Source organism: Cyprinodon variegatus, unplaced genomic scaffold, assembly GCF_000732505.1.
Source record: "Cyprinodon variegatus isolate N-32 unplaced genomic scaffold, C_variegatus-1.0 Scaffold441, whole genome shotgun sequence".
NCBI lineage: Eukaryota > Metazoa > Chordata > Actinopteri > Cyprinodontiformes > Cyprinodontidae > Cyprinodon > Cyprinodon variegatus.
In genome coordinates this window covers 592991-611446 of record NW_015150894.1, presented here as the reverse complement: position 1 = coordinate 611446, position 18456 = coordinate 592991, and the positions used below count along the sequence as shown (strand labels likewise).

The following is an 18456-nucleotide window of genomic DNA, read 5'->3' as shown; positions in this document are numbered from 1 at the left end:
CCCATTGGGTGGGGAATCAAAGCTCATTAAGACTCAAAAGGAGTATCAGGATTGTGGACTGCAGCTGTTTCAGGAACCACCGCATGCAGGCTGAAAGAGGCTGAAAGTGGCTTTCTCCGCGGGGTGGCTGGGCACTCCCATAGAGATGGAGAGGAGCTTCTTCATCTGGAAGGTGCTCGGAATAAAGAAGTTTTCCTCAACTTTGATAGGAGTCAGCTAAGGTGGACATCTTTTTTAGATACCCCCTGGATGCCTCTTGTGGGAGGTTTTCCAGGCACGTCCCATGGGGACGAGTCCCAAGGGATGGCCCCGGGCATGCTGGGGGTACTTTGTCTCTCAGTTGACCTTGGAATGCCTCAGTCTTCCCCCAGCAGAGGTGCAGGTGTCTGGGAGGAGGGAAATCTGTGAGTGTTTGCTGATACTGTTGACGCTACGTCTATAGGGTAAGCGAAAGATGACAAGTATGAGTAAAAGTGTTACTGAAAAGGAATAACTGGAGGTAAAAACGAGGATTGGATCTCTCTCCAGACTGGACACTTCACTACTGGGATTTGCAACATTGTGCTGGTAAAGATTCTCAGTTATCCAGGTCATAGTCAAATTTGAAGACATTTCAATTGAAGACATTGAAGACATCGCTTTCTATCTGGGAAGCTTTTTTAATTCAAAATGACAGAAATAGCGTTGAGTTCGAGGCTTTATAGAGTGGACCAAAACAAAGCCTTGTTTTGGCTTAGAAACATGCAGAATGATTTGCAACATTAAACAGAAAACTAGTCATAATGATTGAATTAGCTAAAGCTTAAGTTCTGATTTTATAAAGCTAAAAGCACTGAAATGCATTTTCATTGCAAATTACAAATTAGGCTTTTGATAATTCTCTTAAACACGTGGATTCAATGCTCCGCCCTTGCTGATTCTATTACCACCCCCAAAGAAAGCACATCGTCATAGATGGATTTCTTAAGCTCAGACTGTGACACCCAACAATAGGAAGCGGGGGGTGGAGGGTTTGGAAGAGTGTTTTCTAGCTTCATAAATCAACGCAGTGTTGTTTATTTATTAATACAGCCCTGAAGCCTGCACCTGGGTCCTCCGGATCTAGACATGCATCACAGAGAATGGAAAGATGGCAAAGGAAGGAAGAGGAGCTTAGATACAAATCCCAGGGGCAGTGACGACAAGCGCGTCATTAAAAAGTAGGAGGAGAGCAGAATGATAAATGAAGATGGAGACAGGGGTGAGGGATTGATAGGTTGATGTTTTAGAAGAGAAACGCTCTTGGGATCTGACATTGCTTAGAGATGTAAAGTCGGGAAGAGAGCAATCGGAGTGTAAGATAAGAAGATTGAAATGAGAGTGGGCAGTCAGCTGGAGGAAGCTATGGATGTCACTCAGCAAGCTGGGACCATGTAACCCTGTTAGTATATTCATGGCACTATGTCTGTCCTTTTACACCAAAGGAGAAAATGAATGACAGCTCAGTCAAATGTTTTCCTCTGCAGTTACTCCTTAGTTAACATTAAAAAAGGCTTTTAGTATTAAAGAAAATCCATCTTCATTGCCATGAACATGTGATAAGATAGATTGAGCTTCTGGAGAAGCAGACAGAAAGCTTTTTACATTTTCTGGGGAAGGCACTGGAATATCTACCATCATTGCTGCTCTGTTTTCCTCATCACATTTTCCTTAACTACTGCTGTATACAGAATGCGATGAAACCTAACCTGAGGCGCCCTGTCTTAAGCCGGGCATACACTGTACATTTTTTCCCCCTGTCAACACTACTGACATTATCATGATTAAAAAAGAGGGACTGGATTGAGACGTAAACCATCTTCACCTCATCCAACAAAAATATTATACCAACACACTTTCTCCACTTAAATTAAACATCAGTCTTCGTGGTCTAAAATCAGTCATTGATCCATTTACTCACACATTCACACACTGATTGTGGCAAGCTGGACTGCAGCCACCGCTGGCCTGGGGCACAATGACAGAAGCTGTATGCAGGTGCCATCGGGCATCAGAGGGTATCATCTCACCACCATCAGAAAGTAATGCCGGTGAAGTTTCTTGACCAAGTTTACAGATTTTAATTAAATTCTTTGGGTGACATGTCCCCAGTTTTTTTTTTAGATGTTTTGTCATAGCAGTTCTTTTTTTTTACCCTGGGAGAGCCACTGACTTTGAAATGCTTTTTATAAAAATACAAAAGTTAATGCTTTGAAAGAATAAACCACAAGTGAGGACCTCTCCTAAAAACAAGGTATTTTCTTTAACATAGAAAGTAAACGCAAACTTTTTTTTAATGGCTGATCAGGACTGTTATCCAAGTCGTAAACGTCATACACTTTAGCACCAGTGTGAATCGGCGCCCAGCGCAGCAAAGCATTATTAACCTTAAATTGCATTAAAGCTGTGATTTGGCAAAAGAAAGTAAACTTGCTGTAACAGAACTCATATCTAGGCACCCAATTGTGCTGTCAAAGACTAATAATTTACTCTAGTTGCTTCAGGTTGAGAAAAAAAATAATTTTCCTCTGTTGAATTCTTTCAGAGTGTACAGCAGCAGTAACTTCCTCTAAACATCTTAAATAATGGACCTGCAAAGGATTAAGCTGAACAAATAGATATCAATTTTGAATTTCTTTCATATTTTGTGAGCAAAGATGGTCTAAAGTATCCATTACTAGGGTTAACCATGTTTTTGTTGGACTTCAAATTCTTCATGCTTGGAGTGTTGCTAACGGAGGACTGTTGATGGATGGGTTCTGTTCCTTCCTGAAGGATCAGATGGAATCTGTTTCCTCCTCTTTACCTTCCAGGATACAAAGTCATATTTTCCTGTTTTGAAGGAACATTTCTACCATTTATTCTGAGCTAATTACTGTGCTTTGCCAAAAGTATTCAGGCCAAAAAGAAAAGCTCACAATAATTAACAAATAGTTTATTTACACACTATAACCTCGATAACTATAGTGGTGATAAAATCGTGCAGTGGAGATTTTTTTTTTTTCTTCAAGTTCGGACAGGAGAGTAGGTCAGAGTTGATATGAAGAAGGATGGTAGTAAGTATTGGGTAAACAGGGATGAAATCTACAAAGGAAATATTTGGATTAATGTCTAGTCACCCCATTTAAAGTCTAGAGCCAAACCCAGTTTAGAGTGTATGGGAAATAAACTTGAAAACGGCTTCAGAGATGCTTTTCTGAGCTTTATCTAATTTAGTAAACAAAGTTTTTGGTCAGGATATTCAAAACTGGTTTGGGCATACTCATTGTAGGGGAGTGGTGGCCTAGTTGTTAGGGCTTTGCGCTTGGAATCCAGAGGTTCTGAGTTGGAGCCCCACTCCTTTGGACTGACACTCTGGGTCCCTGAGCAAAGACCCTTAACCCCCCACACTGCTCCCCGGGTGCTGCACAATGGCAGCCCACTGCTCCCCAAGGAGATGGGTTAAATGCAGAGAGTTAATTTCATTGCTCTGTACTTGTGACGGTGTAATTATAATAATAAAAAAAAGAATTCTACAAAATAAGGACTCTTTCGTGTCTATTTTATTTCTCAAAAATTGCCAGAACTTTGTTTTCCTCTGGTTTTATAATAAGGTGCTACTTTGTGTTTGTCAATCAATCAGTGATAAGTCAATTAGTTCTTAATAAAATACACCTAAGTTCTAAGTTTATGTATTTTTACAAGAATTAAAAAAAAATAATTAAAGATTTGAACAATTGGTAAAGGACTTGATTGATTGACTTTATTGATCTCACAGTGGAGAAATTTACTGATTGACACTTACTAATGGTAATGAGGTAATTTGCAGTGTGTGTGACCAATTATGTTTCTGTATCTTTTCTCTCTGTGTCTCCAGATTGGCCTCATGTCAGTTACAGTTTTTCCAGTGCGGCTGCTGCTCGTCTCTTTCTTCATGTTGGTGGCCTGGCCCTTTGCCTTCACCGCCTCTCTGGGACGTTCTGAGCTGATCCCTGATCCACAGTCATGGTGGAGGAGGTGTGTTGGGGGCGAGGTGTTCCATAGGAAACATTTTATAGGCTTGTTAACCAAAATGATTCTTTAAATATGCGTTTTATCAGATTTATAGATCTTTGTCTTCGGGTCATCATGCGAGCCATGTGGTTCTGTGGTGGTTTCCACTGGATCAAGGTGAAAGGGGAGCGGGCTCCGCCCTCTGATGTTCCCATCCTCACCGTGGCCCCACACTCCTCTTATTTTGACGCAATCCCAGTCACCATGACCATGTGCTCTATCGTAACCAAGCTGGAGAGCAGGAGCATACCAGTCTGGGGCAGTAAGTCATTGATCTTTCCAGGAAAGTAAAGAGGCGATTAGTGTTTTGATTGAAATATTGTTGATTCAGAAATGATAATTTTAAAGAGAGAAAATAGCCTCTAAACTTTAGATCTGCTAGGTTAGGTAGGTCACCAATAAATAAAAATGGTCCAATTCAAGATGCTTCCAGATATCTTTGAGAATATAGCAAAGTACTTTGCTTAAACAAGTGCAACATCTATTAAAGGTGGTATCTAAGAGATGTAGAGTTGTCTAGATTTTGATGCACATTTGACTGTTTCAATATTTTCACATCTGTGTGGCATAGGGCCATTCACATAAAGCTTAAAGGAAAAGCTTAAACAAAAATGGGATTTAGATGTATTGCTTTAAGAAGACAATTTGATTCAGTCAAAAATGACAAAGGTTTAAGTAGTTTTTATTTAGTTTTGACTTCTGATTTTTAATTCTATTTTAGTTGGAATTTCTTTTTAGTATTTGTTAGCTTGCTTAGTTTAGTTTTCATTTTTTGTTTGGAAATGCTTAGTTTCAGTTCTTTTTATTAGTTGTAGCTATAATTTTAGACATAGATGTAATGTATGAAAACCTCTTATACGATACAGCGGAAAAAAAAAGCTAAAACAGGTAACAGAAACTAGACCTCATATTAATGCAGTATAATGGATGGATGGATGGATGGATGGATGGATGGATGGATGGATGGATGGATGGATGGATGGATGGATGGGCGGACGGACTACCATTATTTATTACAGTTTCAGTTATTTTGGAATTTTTGTAAGATTTAGTTTTTATTTCAGTTAAGTCAAATATTTATTAATTATAGTGGTAATCCTTTCGTTAGTTTTAGTTAACAACCTTGTTTATAAAAAACAGAGAGAGTGAATAAGTTGGATGGAAAATAAGTTATTTTAAAGTTATTGTGGTTTAATTGTTAGTTTGGAAATCATTCTGCAAGTGAAAATCTAACCCCAGAGAAAAACACACTTTGACTTAAATATTAAATCAAATTCTTTCTTTTTCAGTAATTTATTTATTTTTTTTCTTATTTTGTTTTCTAAAATCCTCCTCTTCATCATCCCCGTCTCCCTCAGCTCTGATCAGCTACATCAGGCCCGTGTTTGTGTTCCGGTCAGATCAGCACTCCCGAAGAAAAACTGTGGAGGAAATCAAACGAAGAGCTCAGTCTGGAGGGAAGTGGCCCCAGGTGTTGTATTCACTTTCTGTCATTTCCAAACTTATCTGATTCAAACCCAGTCAAAGAAACTAAATGTTTTTATTTGTTCCTCTTGTATTTATATGGGTATTACATTTATTGAAATTCCTTTTTCTAGATCATGATATTCCCTGAGGGGACGTGCACCAACAGGTCAGGTCTCATCTTATTCAAACCTGGTATGTGTTCTGTCCCTTACCTGCTATAACACGATTAGGAAACTAAATTACTGATTTTTTTTTTTTTTTTGAAATGTTAAAGCAAATGAAAACAATATTCACATACACTGAGTTAAAAAAGACATTTTTTTCTTATTACAACCTTAAAAATAAAGTTTTAGATAGAACCATAGGTGGTTCTTCACAGTGATGCCATAGGGAAACCTTTTTCTACGAAGAACCATTTATCATAGGGTTCTTTGAAGAACCATAATAGGTACAGACTAAAGATCCTCACAGAAGTAAGTTTAGATTACCAATATGATTGTAATTTGCTAGTCAGTCAGTTTAATAAGAGAAAATGTTTGAGATTTTTATTTCTTACTCTTCATTGGTGGAAGTTTGCGACAGTTTCTTATTAAATATCAGTAACTTTTATCTGTGTAACAGGGATCAAAGGTTTCTTGTAAGCTTCCTTGGTTTTTATTCCATTTTCAGCTGAAAGCACGACTGAAAACACTTTTATTCAACAATACAACAGGATAAGTTTTATTGGGGGAACCTTTCTTAAGCCCCTGTCGCACCTTGACGATTTATACAGCATATCCCTGAAGTCCCAGAAACACCTAAAATGGTGGCATACGTTTAAATTTCTATGCATTTTTTTAATTGTAGGCGTATACATAGATTTTCATAACGGGTCCAGAGCATATGTCCAATGACAGCCTAACTTATGCTTGATGCACGGCAGCGTAATGCTTATTAATATCACAAGCCAGTGTCCTGAGGGGGCAGCAATGCGCCTGGAGGTGCCCGGCCTGTATAAAAAGATTCCTTTGATCACCGTTTTAACCTAGCCGCAGTTTACTGCCTGCCAAAAAGCAAAAAAGGACTAAATAAATAAATAAAAAGAAAGAAAGAAGGTTTGCAGTCGCAGCATATTCATTATTATGTCTGCTAGAAAGTTTGCTGGGCATGGGCGTGAACGCAGGGAGGATGCATCACACTCACCTTCTGCCTCACCCTATGATGCAGTTTGGAGGAGAACTGACGGTTTCCTCCTTTGAACTCTTTTATACCAGAATGTTGCCAATACCCCATTATACAGTAGCCGTAAGTTAGAAAAACGTTCATCGTTCATCTAGAACACGTCAAATACGTTCAGATAAGTTCTTTATAAGTTACGCTTATGCACAAGTTACTCATAGGTTTTGGATGAGGTAGATACCACAACTTATGAGTGACTTACACTTAACGTATGTCAACGATCAGATGACTTCCCTGTACCTTAAGCCCCACGTATGAGCAGAGGCTTTTAGAAATTTTGAGCATGCTCATTTCTCAAAGTACTTGCTGTATGTTGACGTGCCAGCATGCTTCAGCGTACTCAAAACTACAAAACAGACCCATAACTTATCCAACGTATGCCAGCGCTTTTGCTAGATTTTTAGTATGTGCATATGCTGGTCTAAATCGTCAAGGTGTGAGAGGGGTTTTAACTAATTACAAAGTGGAGTAAAATGCAAAAATAAGTCTGAGATCTGTTCTCTTGTTAGAAATGTACATTTCCATCCAGAGTAATAGGTGATGGGTTTACTGTGACAACTACTGTAAAACAGGCAACGGTGTATCTGCATGTTAACACAGCCTCTGTGTGGCTATTTAATTCAGTGCTTGGACTTCTACTTTGTTTTTCTTGACTGGCTCTGACTCCCAGCTTTAATGTCTGCTTATACACAAGTTTAACCCCTTCTATTTTATTTTAGACATGTTTTTCTGCTAACATCCGTGTGGGTGGGGAGGTTACGTGGTCAGCTATTGTCTGATGCCAGCTCATTCTAATCCCCCTTTTTCCAGTCTGTTAATGCAGTCGTTCCCAGTAAGCCCTGTGGGTCGGTGCTGCTCTGGTTGTGTTTGTCTGTCTGTTAAAGCCAACCTGATCTTTCTGCTGTGTGCTGCCAGTCCTCTCTGGACACGTCTCCTCCAGTTATGTCTCTCTGTGCAGTGCTTCAGCTTTGCCAGGATCTGAGAGTCTGTATTTATAAAGGCAGTTTTGCCTCCTTTGAGCTAACAATTCAATGTTGTCCTTCCTGATTTAAACCAGTTTTTGGTGTCTTCCATTTGTCCTCCATCCTTGCCCTTCCTCCTCCTCTCCTTTCCTGTCATTAGTCGGATTACAATGACACAGAGCTTTGTCACACTTTATGCACTGTCATTCAGCTCTGGATAAATCAATGATTTCTACCCCCATTCCTTCCCACTTAACTTTGATGTCTCTTTTATACCCAAGATGAACTGGTTAAGTTCATCTAAGTACTTTTACTCATAATATACACTACCGTTCAAAAGTTTGGGGTCACATTGAAATGTCCTTATTTTTGAAGGAAAAGCACTGTACTTTTCAATGAAGATAACCTTAAACTGGTCTAAACCTTAAAGAAATACACTCTATACATTGCTAATGTGGAAAATGACTATTCTAGCTGCAAATATCTGGTTTTGGGTGCAATATCTACATAGGTGTATAGAGGCCCATTTCCAGCAACTATCACTCCAGTGTTCTAATGGTACAATGTGTTTGCTCATTGGCTCAGAAGGCTAATTGATGATTAGAAAACCCTTGTGCAATCATGTTCACACATCTGAAAACAGTTTAGCTCGTTACAAAAGCTACAAAACTGACCTTCCTTTGAGCAGATTGAGTTTCTGTAGCATCACATTTGTGGGGTCAATTAAACGCTCAAAATGGCCAGAAAAAGAGAACTTTCATCTGAAACTTGACAGTCTATTCTTGTTCTTAGAAATGAAGGCAAATTGAAGATTTCCTACAACGGTGTGTACTACTCCCTTCAGAGGACAGCACAAACAGGCTCTAACCAGAGTAGAAAAAGAAGTAGGAGGCCGCGTTGCACAACTGAGCAAGAAGATAAGTACTTTAGAGTGTCTAGTTTGAGAAACGGACGCCTCACAGGTCCCCAACTGGCATCTTCATTAAATAGTACCCGCAAAACAGCAGTGTCAACATCTACAGTGAAGAGGCGGCTGCAGGATTCTGAGCTTCAGGGCAGAGTGGCAAAGAAAAAGCCATATCTGAGACTGGCCAATAAAGGAAAAAGATTAATATGGGCAAAAGAACACAGACATTGGACAGAGGAAGACCGGAAAAAAGTGGATGGATGAATCCAAGTTTGAGGTGTTTGGATCACAAAGAAGAACGTTTGTGAGACGCAGAACAAATGAAAAGATGCTGGAAGAATGCCTGACGCCATCTGTTAAGCATGGTGGAAGTAATGTGATGGTCTGGGGATGCTTTGGTGCTGGTAAGGTTGGAGATTTGTACAGCATAAAAGGGATTCTGAATAATGAAGGCTATCACTACAATTTGCAACACCATGCCATACCCAGTGGACAGCGCTTGATTGGAGCCAATTTCTTCCTACAACAGGACAACAACCCTAAACACACCTCCAAATCGTGCAAGAACTATTTAGAGCAGAAGCAGGCAGCTGGTATACTATGGGTAATGGAGTGACCAGCGCAGTCACCAGATCTGAATCCCATTGAGCTGTTGCAGGAGCAGCTTATCCGTATGATACGCAAGAAGTGCCCATCCAACCAATCCAACTTGTGGGAGCTGCTCTTGGAAGCATGGGGTGCAATTTCTCCAGATTACCTCAACAAATTAACAGCTAGAATGACAAAGGTCTGCAATGCTGTAATTGCTGCAAATGGAGGATTCTTTGGTGAAAGCAAAGTTTGATGTAAAAAAAAATCTTATTTCAAATACAAATCATTATTTCTAACCTTGTCAATTTCTTGACTCTATTTTCTATTTATTTCACAACGTATGGTGGTGAATAAGTGTGACTTTTCAGGAAACACAAAATTGTTTGGGTGACCTCAAACTTTTGAACAGTAGTGTACACTCTTACACAGTTGCGGCTGGTGGAGTTTTCTCCATGGGGGTGCTATAAATTCAAAGTAGACATATACCAAAAACCAATCAAATGTATACTAAGTATACTAAATAAATAAATAAATAAATTCCAGGAGTCCCAAAGCCATTAATTCTGCCGATGCTGATTGGCCAAATGTTTATTAATTTTCCATAGCAACATTATACAATTGGTTATTTTCCTACATTTCAGGGCACTTTGAATGAGCGCCCAAGAAGAGAAATGATATGTTCTGTTGGTGGAAATGCACTGTTGAATGAGAGTCAATTGGTAGATGTGTTTTTTTAATAATTCATATTACATGTAGCCACATACTATTAAGTAAAACTGACATTGATAATACTTTTATTATCTATATATATTATGACTTTTCCCCTCCATATCTAGGGAGGGCAGCCTCCGAGCACCCCCTATGGACCAGCCGCCACTGCTCTGATAACACTACTTTATATTTACCTTTTTCCTGCACATTGCACCATCAGTATATTTCCTTATAAAGGTCCAATGATTTGGAATGGATGACCTCCTTCATTATGATCCATATCTTCCTATACAGTTTTCAAAAAGCAGCTAATAATACATTTTATCTCCTCACGAATTTCCCTTTGTATATATATTAATTCCTTCATGCATTATATTCTTTTGTCGTAATTCTTAATATAATTTTCTCATTTCCTTTTTTATTTTTTTAACGATTCCTTTTCTCTTTATCTCTGTTATTGCAGTTTTTTTTTTTTTTGCTAATCAAATGTTGATGCTGTATGCACTTTTGTTTTTTTTCTCATATTATGTTCATTTTTTTCAACCAGAAAAATGTATCTTGCTTTAACTGAGAGTGGTGGAACATGTGCAAAACAATCGGCTCCGTTCCCTCCTTGCACCATTGCAATGATCTGTCTGCAAAAGAGATCAAGTCAAATCAAATAGTACTATTGTAATAAATAAATGGGCATATATGCTTTAATTCCACTGTTAATTATCAAAAACATTGATTAATGATATTTATTGCTTCATGTTGAGTTATTTTTTTATTTATGTAATCTTAATTGCAAAGTAATTCACATTGTATCATCATGTAATATCTTCAGTCTTGTTTCATGAAAGGATGTTAAACAAAATGTAAAAAAAGAACTCTACAGGTTCACCACAAACCTGTAGAGAAGCAGGTTTGTGAAATATCGGATCAGCTGTGAAAGACCTGCAATTAAGTTATACACTGAGCCTTTTTTTCACAGTTTATATTGACATTACGAAGCCTTCAAAGGGAACACTAAAGCCTGAAAAGCACTTTCCTGAAGCCATTAATACTGCATGTAGCTTTTCAGCTTGTCTGTCATCATCATGATACATTAGAGCTCCAATAGGGAAGCTGTCTGCCACTATAACATGCAGTGTTATTGTCACTAAATGACACACAGACAGAGGATTGGTTTTTGTTCTCACTCTAATTTCCTTCCTTATATTTCTATGTTTAAAAGGTGCTTTCATCCCAGGACTCCCAGTGCAACCAGTGGTTCTACGATACCTAAACAAACTGGTAAGCGTCTCATTGTGCAGAGACTCTTCTTTCATCCCTTTATATGGCGGCTTTCATACCTGTATCCCTGTCTGATCTGGACTCCGCGCTTTGTGCTAACGGGTGTGCACGGCGAACCGCCGCTGATGTAATGGTTGCTGCTGTTCTCATCAGGGTGCGTTTCCCTCTCGTGTCGATTGACTACGTGTTCCAGCGGGATGATATTTCACCCGTTTGTCTCTCGTCATGCACACACGTTAGCACGCACGCTCACAAGCGTGCATGGACAGGTCTCACCCTCCCACACGCACACACAGAGCACTGTTCCACACGCTCTCATAAATAATGCAGCTCTTATTACCTGGTTTTGCATGTGTTTCCCTAGAAAGCCTTTCTTTCAACTTCTCCCTTTAGTCGTTCCACAGTTTACTGACAGCTGCCATCAGTTCAATGAGTCAAACCAAACCACTTCCCTGTGCGTTCATTTGCTTAGTGAATTTCACAAACCGTTTCCTACTTATATGAGTATATTAATTGTACATTCAGCAGGAGCATTATTTGGACTCAGATTATGTTATTTCAGTTTCAATCAGCAACATCAGCCATTTGTGTTTGTCGTAACTGAGTTTTTCCGTCTCTGCAGGACACTTTTTCATGGACATGGCGCGGCCCTGGAGCGTGAGTGTCTTTCTGTGCATGATGCGGCGTGTCATGCACACACACACTGTCATTAGTTACACAACCCTTGACTTTGTTCACCACAACCTTTAGCTTATTATATCGGGATTTTTTTTTTTTTGTAGTAGACTAACATTAATTTGAGGTGGTAAGATAATTCATGTTTGTTTGTTTTTTATCTAAGAAAATCTGAATAGTGTGGCTCATCTCTCTGTCCGGCCACTCTGAATCTTCTACGGTAGATCTACCAGCTTTAAAGATCAGTTAGAAAGTCCTTATTTGTTCATTGTCAGGTATTCTGAAAGATTCTCATCTTATTTCAAGTCTGGAATATGACTTGTATGACTTGGACTTTCTAACATAAAGAAAAAGCTTTGTTCTAAACCAGACCATTGTAGCTCTGGTTCTGCTGGAATTCTCAGCAGTCTAATGTCTTTTTACAGTCGCTAACTGGTTTGCCTCCAGGATTGCTCTGTGTTTACCTTCAACCAGACATTTAATCTAGGCATCCCCAGAGTCGGTCCTTGAGGGCCGCTTTCCTGCAGGTTTTATAGGTTTCCCTGCTTTGGCACAGCTGATTATGATGATTGCAGTTCAGCAAAAGCCAGTTAATCAGCAGTCAATGAAAACCAGCTGTGCAGAAGAAGGGGGAAACCTCCAGGACCAACTTGGGGGATTTGAATTTAATCCATTGGACTCCTAGTTTTTAGCTCTCCTGTAGAAGAGCATTCCCACATCATGATTTGACCACCGTCATGTTTAACAGAGGGGATGATGTAATTCATCTTTCATAGCTTCCTTCTTATTAATCTTTTAGAACTCCTTTTCTGACTCTGAAGTCTTTAGGTGGTCGGCCATTTTGGTTCATTTTAAGCTGGACTATACTCTCTTAATTTTCAGAGGATGCACAAAACAAGATCTTCTAGATGCTCAGAATAATGTTTTATATTCTCAGCCATCATTATTTGCCTGGCCTGTCTGCTGTGTTACCTGGTCTTGGTTCTCTAATAAGGCCTTTAAAAGGACAGCTGCATTAATATTGGCATTTAAGGTCACACAGCCTGGCTTACATTTGTCATTTATGTTACTTGTTATGGCTGCGATAAATTTTATTTAGGAGAATAAGTTGCGTCTCTTTTTCTGCTTTATCAATAATGCTCTTCAGATCAAAATCCTTCATAAAATACACTTCGTTTTGTAGTAGTAATATGGAATTAAAGGGGTTGGAGAATTTTGGCACCAGTAATCTGTTTTTTTTATTATCAAAATGAAAACAAAAACTGCAGAATTAGTTTTATTTTTTATGTTTTTTCTTTAGGTTGAAGATTTTATGGCTCACTCTGTGTCAGCCTCATAACTCTGTAGAGATTGAGGTGAGCGGTTATAAAGTCTGAGAGTTTTCTCCGTAGCATTTATATTCCATAAATAAACTGGATCAGCTCGATAGGCATGCCTGTTACTGTGTTTGAAATCCTCTCTCTCTGTGTCTATAGTATTTACCCATCTATTATCCATCAGTGATGGAGAGAGAAAACCCTGCTCTGTTTGCCAGCAACGTCAGGAGGCTCATGGCCAAGTGAGTGTGAGTGGATGTGTTTGCACGAGTAGCAGGGAACACATCATCTCCACTTGTTTAATTTGATGGTTTAAAACTAACAGACCTTTTATCATTTCTGTTGAAATGTCCTCTCTGTTCTGGAAGGGCGTTGGAGGTGCCCCTCACAGACCTGTCCTTCGATGACCGGGAGATCATCCTGTCACGTGGCCCGCTGAGAATACACGACTGCAGCAGCCTGCTGCACTTCAACCAGCTTGTGTGTCGTCTGGGGTAAGTAAAGGGAGAGCAGTTGGACTTGTTGAACAGGGTGGTGAGAGGATGTAGGCTCAAAGTATATGAACACTGACCCCTGCTGGTGGAAGGACATAAACACACCCTGATAGAGCAATATTAAATCATTTTAAAAGAAATCAACATTTTACTTTTTTTGTCAGCTAAAATTGCAGGATTATGAATGTATAAATATGATGCTGGAGTGTAGCTGAGGTTGAACTTATGGATTTTGTACAGTTTTCACCATTTCGTAAACTCAATTCCTGTATGTAGAAGTGTCAAAAGTAATCATATACTTTAGCTGATAAAAATTCAAACAGATACCTGTGTGGAGAAAAAAAGGTGTGGTTGAAAGGACCTGCTAAACTTTTTTAATTTTTTAGTAAAATTTTAAAAGTACAAGTTCTACAATATATTTAAGTACAAAAGTAAAATTAGATTTCTACCCCACGTCTTTTTAAAATTGGTCTTTAAAAACAGTTCTACACACAGAGACCAGGTTCATCATTATTCATTTTCTCACTGTGTTGGTAGAAAACATAAAATTAATGATTTAGTTAATGCAGTTCTAAATAGGCATTTTGTGCTATATTTAGAATAATTTAGGATGAACTTAACAAATGTTCTGCATAAGTGGTTGAATCCTTTTCATAGCTCTAGTTTCAACAATAAGAGTTGAAAAACAAAATCAAGACAGAACTTGAATCATAATCAACATGTTTTATTATGATTAATTTCCCATCTAATAAGTGACCAATGTCTTGGTTCTCAGCATCTGATCCATCATCTGCGACGCCTCTTTGTCTTCGACCATGTGTCTGTCAGTGGTTTTCTGTAAACTTGATCGAACTGGACTGATTCCTCTCACTCTCTTAAATTCTTTTAAATTTCTCTCGGTTTTGTTGCCGGTGTTACATAAGGTCGATATAAATATGTGTAGAGAAGTAGGTTTGCAGAAATCAAGAAGTATAAAGTAAAAATGTTTGTATTCAAATGGAGGGCACAAAAGTAAAAGTCCTCAGCAAAACAAAGAACAGATAGAGGAGAAAAAAGCTACTTAAATACGCTAACTAAGTATTTCTACTTAGTTATTAGACATTTGTTAATATTACAGCTTTTTGATGATCATTTTGTTTCATATCAAAAATATTCATACATTTAGGTTTGGATTTAGAATCAAAATACATAACAAAAAACAGAGGTTTTCTTTCCTTAAATGATAAAAATAAATAGTTGGACTGAATCATACTGTGTAATGTCCAGGATAAAATGATCTAACTTTGAAATAATAGAATAATGGTTTCCAGTGTGGTTTGCTTTGCAGGACTGCTTCCAGTGAATGCTAATGTGAAACAAAAGAAAGCATGCCCACAGCATAATACTGCCACCCCCTTGTTTCATACTGGCCTGCTCAGGGTGTTATGCAGGGATGATCTTATGGTGTTTTGATTATAGAGCATGCAGTCTGGATTGGGTCCAATTAGGCCAAAGCAACTTCTTCCAAATGTTTGCTGCATTCAACGCATCCCTTCACAGTGAAGTTCTACTCTCTGAAATATTGTGTTTATCGCAAACATTTATCAAAAATATTACAGTTTGACAGTTATGGTGATAATAAAGCAGGTGTATCAGTCTGTTAGTAGTTTTTACATTTAAGACAACATGCAGGGAAGTAACATTAATAAAAATGGTCCATAAATATAATCATGTCTCTATGCCAATTTTGAGAGTTAGATTTTTGTCTTAGTTTTATTTTACTAACTATCTACTAACTAACTATCCTACCAGTTTTTTTTAAACTTTCACTTGTGCTTTTATCATGGCAGGTTAAAAACAAGGACCAGAGATGGCCTGCTTGAAGAGGAGGCCAGGAGAGCCACGAAGCTGCAAGGGGATGAACTGGGACTGGAGGACTTTGCTCAATTTCTTAACCTCCCAGTAACAGACATGCTCAGAGAAGTGCACAAACTCTTTGATCAGGTAGGAATCAGGAACAGAGACACCTTGACAGCTTCTAATTTTCAGGAATTATTTCTCTTTAGAATATTCAAGCTGTATATTAGCTAAGGGCCAAAAAAAAAAAAAAACACTTTTGTGTTTCTCATACAAAAACAGGCGTCTTTATTTAAAATTATTTCTTAAATATCTGGTCTGGTCCAACAGTTGTTAAGCAAGAGGCAGAGACAGGACAGACAACCAACCAGTTATGTTTTTGGACTGGTACTAATGGAAAATCTGTGCTGTGCATGCAAAGGGAGAATATGATAACTCTATGCAGGCCAGGAGCATTACAGAAAAAGAAATAAAAAATGTAGATGCATAATAATGAATTAAAGCACCAGTCAAACTGGTGCAGATAAGCATGAGACTGCTTCCTGTTCTTTGTTCACTAAATTTGCCCTTTATGCCAGACTGGTGATGGGAAGATAGACGTCAGACGTTATATCACTGCTCTCTGTACGGTACAGTGGCCTCATAAACCTCTGGACACATTAAAACTGGCCTTCAAGGTGAGGACTTCCAAAAACAGCCTTAGTTTGACCTTATTAGTGTTTTTAGTTTTCTTCTTCGTTTTGATGTCTGTGTTTAAACATTTCTGTTTGTAGATGTATGAGGCTGAGGACAGCGGGGAAATCGAAGCGGAGGATCTGGCTGTCATCTTGGAGATAATGTTGGGAGTAAAAGATGTTGATCTCAGTCCTCTGTTTCTTGAACTTCAAGCAGCCAACACTAGAAAGATCACTTATGGTAAAGCTCAGATTTTCTGGATAACTTGCTTTGTAAGGCCTTGCAAAAGTCTTTTTTTTTTTTTTTATATTATGAATAATTACCTCCATGTCAAATTAAAAACTGAAGATTTTTTTCCTGAGTGTACAAATCTGTTTGTGTTGGAAAACATGCAATGATCTGCATTGTAAAGCATGGTGGTGGCAGTATTATGCTTTTCAGCAGGGAATCCGGTAACAAAACCTGTTAGCGTTCAGAAGACACCATTTTATCTTCCTGTAAGATTCCAGCCCTAAATATCCATGTGTAAGAATAGACCTGAACCCAGCAGCGTATATCGGGAGTAGATGGTCAGATGCTTTTATCCAGTCTTGCTCAGCTTGGGCTGCTTTTTCCTTTTAAACCATGTATAATTTTCCGTTTTTTTATTCTCTTCTTTCATAAAATCCCAATAAAACAGACATTTTGGCTGCAATATCAAAAAGTAAGAGGCATAAACACCTTTAGAGGTATGGATCTATTTGCACTACAACTGCATGCATAGTATTTACAGGTGGATGAAACCGAGTGAGTTTTAACTGATGGTTTCTCTGAACATGTCCCCTGCTTATACATCTGGGCTGCCTACATAGCTTTTGATTTCTTCTTGGCTATGGTGTGAAAAAACGAATGCCATCTGCCTGGGATTTTATATTCACCGCCTGCTTTACAGACAAACTGTCAAATCCTTAAATAAATTACCATCCAATTTATGTTATACAATCCAAAAGATTACAGATTTGTTTAGACAGAGGGATGGACACTTTAGATTGCAATCTGTTGGACTGAAAAGGATTTCTTTACTTTAGGAATTAATCAAATGTGTTGTTTTAGTTTTTATCTTTTTCTTTGGTGTTTGAAAATAATTTGAATCATTTCTTATGTCCTAGATGAGCTTCAGTGTCTCATAAAGCGGCATCCGGACTTCTCTGTGGAGTTCCTCAGTTTTAAGGATCATCCAGGCAGCGGCTGCATTGGGCGACTCAAAAGCTGCAATGGCCAGAGCTTAAACAAAGATGACTGAAAGATGCACTCTTTTTTTTGTGTGTGTGTTTGGTTCCATGTTTATATCTGAATGTTGTAAATCTTCTGCCACCTCTGTGCCTCACAGTGTAGGGAATGGAAGAGTCAATCTTTAAAGAGGTTGTCTATCCTCCAACTCTTCATTGGCTTTTCTTTGCCTTTTATTTTAGAACCTACTTTGATGTAAAGAATCCTTTTTTAAAAATATAAATGAGTAATTTATGTCTTATTCTAAAAGTTCAGATACATGGGAGGTCAGCCGATTTATACTTTTGTCTTAGTTGAAAGCTCTCAGGTATAGCAGATACCAGCATTTAGACATCTTTACTTTCAAATATAAACAAAGAACATTTTCAGGTTCGGAAAAGTGACTACTTGCTTATTAACTGTTGTATGCAATGAATGGAAAAAGAAGAAGTGTGCTATATGAAAACCAGCTTAAAATGGAAATCTGTTATGCAATGACAGACTATAAACTTAAAAAAAGAGCATTTTTTTCTTTATAATTGCTTTTTAAATTGCTCTTGTTGGTAATAGTATGGAAGATGTATATAATATAGCTAATAATTGAAAGTAAACAAGAGACCAAAGATGCATTAATCTGACTGTTGATCAAATATTTTGTTTCTGTGGTCAAAAATTACATTACAAGTTCATATTATTGTTTCTCTTGTTTTGGTGTTTTTTCTAAGCAGCTCTTTTTGTTTAATACCTTGGCAATAAGTGTAGAATCATTATGTAATATAATTGATTTTTTTCTTTTAAAAGAAATTGAACATCTTTTTTTATTGTTGCTTCCCTACTTTGTTCTTTCTTAAAAGGTTTGTGTTAAAAACAAACTCAAAAAATATCTATCCTGCTCTGTTTTAGTAGGAATCAGTCACACGTATATCAGATGTTGCCGCTTTTATAATAATACAGTTGTAATTCTCTGATTTTGAGCAACGTAAATTTCTGCTTTTTGACCACCAGGTGGAGCTTTGCTTTCACTCATTCAC

General features: G+C 38.1%; 1 protein-coding gene across 1 annotated transcript; it reads left to right on the top strand.

The window, feature by feature from the left end:
• Positions 1 to 249: 249 nt before the first annotated feature.
• On the top strand, positions 250 to 18446 carry lpcat1 (lysophosphatidylcholine acyltransferase 1). Its single transcript, XM_015388901.1, has 14 exons — positions 250 to 324; positions 3875 to 4014; positions 4098 to 4312; positions 5409 to 5521; positions 5649 to 5709; positions 11123 to 11181; positions 11804 to 11838; positions 13157 to 13211; positions 13332 to 13414; positions 13541 to 13666; positions 15496 to 15649; positions 16081 to 16179; positions 16276 to 16417; positions 17326 to 18446. Exons 1-14 carry the CDS (start codon positions 250 to 252, stop codon positions 17457 to 17459), a joined length of 1491 nt encoding a protein of 496 aa, XP_015244387.1. The 3' UTR covers positions 17460 to 18446.
• The last annotated feature ends 10 nt before the right edge of the window (positions 18447 to 18456 follow it).

Bases quoted from the DNA above. Each gene is read 5' to 3' on its own strand.
- lpcat1 (XM_015388901.1), top strand. From the start codon at position 250: ATGCCTCTTGTGGGAGGTTTTCCAGGCACGTCCCATGGGGACGAGTCC. The intron at 5,522-5,648 runs GTGTTGTATTCA...TCCTTTTTCTAG, and splicing joins CTGGAGGGAAGTGGCCCCAG to ATCATGATATTCCCTGAGGG. The intron at 13,212-13,331 runs GTGAGCGGTTAT...CTGTGTCTATAG, and splicing joins ATAACTCTGTAGAGATTGAG to TATTTACCCATCTATTATCC.